We start from the raw sequence: 6,117 nt of genomic DNA on the forward strand, positions 1-6,117 counted from the left end.
GGGTTCCATACTTTACTATCACAAGTGTTTAAATCACAATTACCGATGAAAGGGAATTGGTCAAATTGGCAATATATGAAAACAGATGAGAGAATTCATTCTGGAAGTCACAGGATTTAGGAAGTTGGTGGATAATAACACACCAAAATTGATTTTCAAACTTAGATTTGAAGGGGATGATATGAGCTCAGAGTAAATGAATGACAACTTTACAAGTTGCACTTGTAAAGCACTGATATTCCCCCACCTCCGCCTGAGCACCTCGGGGCATTCAAATACTTGTAATTGTTTTGGCAAAGTTCCACAAGGGGACAGTAGTTATCAGTGGAAAGCTATTTAGGGGCCAGACTTCAATGGACAGTCAGGTCTGCAGAGAGAATCTTCCCTCCATCCAGGACCTGTAAGAGTCCAGGGTTTAGAAACAGGCGGAAAACATCTCTGCAGACGCTTCACATCCCAGAAATAAACCGTTCAAACTACAGTCTTCAGGCAGGCGCTACAGACCGCTGTTTACAAAAAGCACAGAGACAGTTTCCTCCCCCAGGCTGTCATTCTGATGAACACTGAAATGACCCACTCTTACATCATTCAGGTCATAACACATATGCATATTACACAACTCAGTTTGGCACCAATACTTTGTATAGACTTTGTGTAACTTGTTCCTTGTTTTTTGTTTGTGTGCACAAACTTGGCCAAATAATAATGAGTCTGATTCTGAATCTAATACTAATGTTAGGAAAACAGCTAAAACTGTAATGGAGTGGAAACTGCCAGGATTGTCCAAGCATCATGCTGCAGCAGTCTTACATAAGTGTAGGGTTAGATCAATGTTCATGGATAAAATGCTTAACCTTAGAGTGAAGCAGGTCCTATTAATAAAATTTCAGTCCAGTTGAGGAATGGGATGAACTTGTCCTCAAAGGAAATGTCTCCATTCCTGCAACACCATCTCTACTCAACTGTTTAACATCACTGCAGTGAATTCAGTAATATTTTCAGGTGGAGTTTTTCCTCCTGCAGAAACTTTAGTTGATGTGTTGTGATGTGACTCTGCTCATCTGACAGCTTTCAGTCTCTGGATTGTTGGAACGTCTTGATCTGAACCAGCTGAAGGAAAAACCAAAATATAAGAAAAAATGAATTATTTTATTTTACAACAGATGAGTTTGTTTGTGGCTTCACGTGAGTGTATCACAGAAACATTTGTCTCACCAAACAAAAACCATCAGTGTGATCACGAGCATTATGATTCCCACAGTCTTCACTATAGTGTAGACACCAACCAGGTTTCCACCTGTAATGCAACAAGATTTGAGATTGATTAACACAGTATGTGAGAGAATGAACATTTAAGAGTAAATAAGACCATTTAAGGGAAAGACAAGTTTTTAAGTCTAACACATGAAAAACCACACATTTTAGGATGAAATAAAATTTTTGAACTTCATAAAACAAATTCAGTCTCAGATAAAATACATTTCTGTTTCTACTTTCTTCTGAGATATATCACAAAAAATGGAATAATCAAAAAAATAAATTAAAAAAAAAGAAGAAAATGCTGCAGATGTGCCACCACCTGATAGTTCAATTCCACTATCAGGTGAGGCCCTTTCTGTGTAGTGTTTGCATATTCTCCCTGTGTTTGCGTGGGTTCTCTCCCCAGATACTTCCGGCTTCCTCCCACATTCCAAAAACATGCAGTTAGTGGGGTCAGGTTAATTGACAACTATTTATTGCCCATAGCTGTGAATTTGAGTGTGTGAATGGTTGTCTGTCTCTATGTTAGCCCTACAACAGACTGGTGACCTTTCTAGGGTGTACCCTGCCTCTCGCCCTAAGACAGCTGAAATAGGCTCCAGATCCCCGCTACCCTGAAAAGGATAAGCGGAGAATTGAAACGAAAAGAAAATAAATCTGCTGAGTAACCTTACCTTCAGTCACATGAATCACTCCTGATGTCTGATTACCCAGATCATTAGTGGCCACACAGTAATAAACTCCTCCATCTGTTACATTGAAACCGTAAATCTCTCCTTCAGATACTTTCACAGCTCCATCTCTGCTCTTCTTGAACCAGGTGAAGCTGCTGACTGGAGGTTTGGCTCTGCTGGAGCAGGTCAGCTTCACCCAGCTGCCTGCTGACACCAAACCTGATGGACTGATGGATGCTGAGGTGTCTTTAGGAGCATCTGGAGAAACAAACAAACAAAGACATATCACACAAATCATGTTGTCCTATAGGATCCGGTTCAACAACAAACTCTGATTGTCTTACATGAAACACTGAGAGTCTCTTCTGTCTCTGCTGTCTTGGTGTCTTTTCCTTGGTTCACAGGATATCTGGCAGAGCAGCTGATCTTCTTTCCATCATGTGTGTCTGACAGAGTGATGTTCTGCTGGATTTTAGTTGTAAAGCTTCCATCTGTGTTTTCCTCTATTTTGTTGTGAGAGTCTTGTTGGAGATTCCAGGTGAGTTGAGGAGGGGAGTGTGGACAGGGAGTGAGAGCTGAGCAGGTTATAGTGACAGACTCCTTCTCCTTCAGATCACTTGGGATTGTAATATCGGGCCTCCAAGGAGAATCTGTGGTTTTACATAAAATCACACTGCTCTTTGTACCACTGATTAAAATCTGCAAACCTAATGCTTTCAAAACCTCTTCTAAATTCATACTATGTGTGTATATATGGAATTATTTATTCTGTTATTTATTTAAACTCTGCACTTAACACACACTAATCCAGTATACGGCATTGCACTGCACACTACACTTTGCACTGTTATTAAAAACCACTCTGTCACATGTTTGATGTTTAAAACAAATTAGCAGTTGGGGACTCTCTAAACACACTGTAAAAATCCTAAAATCATTATTGAATGACAGTGATCTGCATGGCCTCAGGTCAAACTGCACTGAACGCAGACAAGTCCATTCCTGCTTCGTCTAGCTGAAATTACTTTACATGAAGTGAGACGGAGATTAAAACTGGCTTCAACTGATCAAACCTGTTTTCGAAAATAGTCAAAAATGCATCCGTCTGTTTTTCTATGTTTGATGAAAGAGTCCAGGTGTCAAACTGGTCTGTCTGCACTGAGGAAATTACGGACACTATAAATGATTTGAAAATTGTTGCATTCTGATTTGTATTTACATTTTACAGCCTGACTTTTTTTGGAAAGAGTTGTATGCCACACATGAATAAACCTTAAGTCAGGACAATCACTGACCCTATATTGCTTTTTTTTTTTTTTTTTTTTAGCTTCAACAGATATTTTAGACAAAGAATAGAGCGCAACTACCTGAATGTGGGTTACTGTTATTTTATTATTAAACATTACATTTTTTTAAAAAATTACTCACCTCTGACTGTTATTTGAAGAGGATCACAAGTAGCTGTTGCCTTGAATGGTTCACTCTCTACTCTGAAGAAGTATGTGTCTGTGTATGTGGTGGTTAAATTAGAAAACAGAGTGGTGCAGTCTCTCTGACTCAGGTTCCCAGTAATACTCATTGGATAGATGCTACCTGCTCCACTACTGTTGAAGATCACATTTTTTGAATTTTCGATACTGAATCTAGAATCATTTTTAATCCACACTCCAAAGATTTTTCTTGTGCTGATAAATTTCATGTCCAAGTTACAAGGGATTTGCAAACAAGATCCACTCAGTGCTTCCAGCTTCTTTGGTGCAGTTATGGAGAGTCCTGGTTGTTTTGTACAGTCTGCCAAAGCACCTGTAAATACAATTCATTGATTAAGTTATTCACACATTAATACTGTACTGTAGTCCAGGCAAGACTTAGAACATAATCTTTGATTAAGTGATTGTTGTCGTTAGATTTCTGTATCTGTGTGTTTATTACACAATCACAGGTTTTAACAGACCTGAATTAGACATAAAGGGTTACTGATTATTTCTTTTTCTTTTCTCATGATTTGGTTTTTAAATTAGACATTAAAAGTGTAATTGATTTAATATACTTTCATTATTTTTTCTTAAGCTGTAGGTGTTACAAGCTGTAGCTTCAGCCTACACCCTTTCAGTCATTTGACTTCTTCTTCTGTTATCATTTAAATTCTTGTTTTGTAAACAAACCAAAGAGAAATTATCAATTAAAGCGTTTAAATTTCAAGTTAGGACAATAATAGTTGGAAAAAGTAGCTGTGGGGTCACTTTTTCTTCCAAATAAAATTCACATTTTAAATGATTTCAATATAAGTGAACAAACGGCTCACCTGAAACAAAGAGAAGAACCGATAACATGCCGACTGTCACCATGTTCACAAACTCCTTCCCTGCATTTTAACACACAAACACAAAGAAATCTGTTTATCTAATCATTCCACACATGAAGTTTTAAAACAGCACCGACAGTCTGTTAAAGTTGTTTCACAAGAGAACTTCCCCTATTTAACAACATTTTTTTCCTTAGCAGTGATCTCTCTGAATCTATAATCACACAGTTCATGTAAAACAACAACACAACCAAGTAAAATTTAATACATATTACATTTAAAATTACTTAATACGTCTTACATTTAAGTAAAAGAATAAATAATTATTAGTTTTAGAGAGTAACAATGAAATGTTTCCTTACCAAGTGAACGAGTGATTTCACAACGAAATGAGGGGGTTTTAGCACAGTTACAGTGAACCATGTAGCCTGACTGCTGTTAAAACGAAGGAAGTTCAGAAGGAGAACATGCTCTTTAAGAAAGTGAGCTAAGGCCAGCCTACTTGGTTGCAAAGCTGCTACGGGCATGGCATCACATGATGCTCTGACCAAAGCAGGAAAACGGAACGGAGTAAACAGACGAGCGATCTTAGTAGGAGTAGCTCTGCAGAGGGATGACGAGAAGACGAAGATTACAGCTGGAGATTCCCGGAATGAGCCCATTACCACAGAGCTGAAGCACAGCTGGCACACCGCTGTTCTTCACCAGCTTGACGATGCCAAACACCACAAGCTGAACACCCCGAGAACTGCAACCACGCCCACTCACCCACCTAAAGAAAACAGGAAAAGCAAACCCCATCCATCTCCACCACAATACACACATATATATATATATATAGATATATATATATATATATATATGTGTATATATATATATATATATATATATATATATATAGATATATATATCTATATATATATATACTGCTCCCATTAATCTAACGTTAATCTAATGTTACTGTATAGTGGACAGTATCTCCGCCTGTCACGCGGAAGACCGGGGTTCGATTCCCCAACGGGGATCCAACACAGCTGGATAGTGTAGTGGTTAGACTACACGCCTTTGGAGCAGAGGATCGCAAGTTCGATTCCTGCCTGACGTCCTGGCGTCTGTATCCAGTAAGGGTCCTAAGGCTAGACCCCCTATGCTAAGCGAGCCTACCGCAGACATGAGCGAGACAGATAAATATGAAGGCATGCCGGCTCGGACGTCGCCCGGATCAACAAGGTCCGCGTCAGGTGTTGAGGAACCAGGGCACCCTGACGAGAAGTGGGCTACTGGAACAAGAAGGCATCGGTGGGCAAGAGACGAAAACAGGGCGTTGTTGGAATTACTACGCAAGTAACCCCGGTGGAAGGGGGGGGCTACATGAATAGGATGAGGGACCTATGGATTCTTCGATACCCAACATCCACAATGACGGCGAAACAATTAGTAGCTCAGTGTTCCAACATTCGAAAGAAGGGACTGCTTTCACAGCTAGAGATTGACGAGGTACAACATAAATGCTACGGCAAGGAGCAGTCAGGACGCCAGGTCAGGGGGGAGATATCATCACCCCCACCTGAGATTGGGTACATAGCCCCAAATACGACAGGAGAAGGATCATTGAGTGCGAGAGGAACTGACCTGAAATATAGGACCATGGCCAAGCTTGAAACCTGGATCCCCCGAAGCCGGTTACCAAGATTACGTGAAGTACCCTCAGAAGGTCTGCTAGATGATGTTAATGCAGCGGACGATACCTACAGCCACGATTATCGACACTAACAATCTGATCTACAATACGGCAGCAGTGATCAGTGAGATGCTTGATCCCCAAGGACCCCAAGAAGGGACCAGTCCCCTCCAACTACCGACCAATAACCTGTCTCA

At 40.1% G+C, this 6,117-nt stretch overlaps 1 protein-coding gene across 2 annotated transcripts; it reads right to left on the bottom strand.

Moving 5' to 3' along the window:
- Positions 1 to 82: 82 nt before the first annotated feature.
- LOC146511198 (sialoadhesin-like) lies at positions 83 to 5,058 on the bottom strand. Of its 2 annotated transcripts, none has more exons than XM_085172968.1 (7): positions 4,602 to 5,058; positions 4,240 to 4,291; positions 3,363 to 3,737; positions 2,279 to 2,584; positions 1,935 to 2,192; positions 1,216 to 1,297; positions 83 to 1,110 (listed from the first exon to the last, which is right to left on the bottom strand). In XM_085172968.1, exons 1-7 carry the CDS (start codon positions 4,899 to 4,901, stop codon positions 1,029 to 1,031), a joined length of 1,455 nt encoding a protein of 484 aa, XP_085029094.1. In that variant the 5' UTR covers positions 4,902 to 5,058; the 3' UTR covers positions 83 to 1,028. The 2 variants fall into 2 exon arrangements, with proteins under 2 accessions (XP_085029094.1, XP_085029095.1); XM_085172969.1 differs by having other exon boundaries at positions 4,240 to 4,299; positions 4,602 to 4,732.
- Positions 5,059 to 6,117: the final 1,059 nt, after the last annotated feature.

The sequence above is a fragment of the Neolamprologus multifasciatus genome, chromosome 9, assembly GCF_963576455.1.
Source record: "Neolamprologus multifasciatus chromosome 9, fNeoMul1.2, whole genome shotgun sequence".
In the NCBI taxonomy this organism is placed as follows: Eukaryota; Metazoa; Chordata; class Actinopteri; order Cichliformes; family Cichlidae; genus Neolamprologus; species Neolamprologus multifasciatus.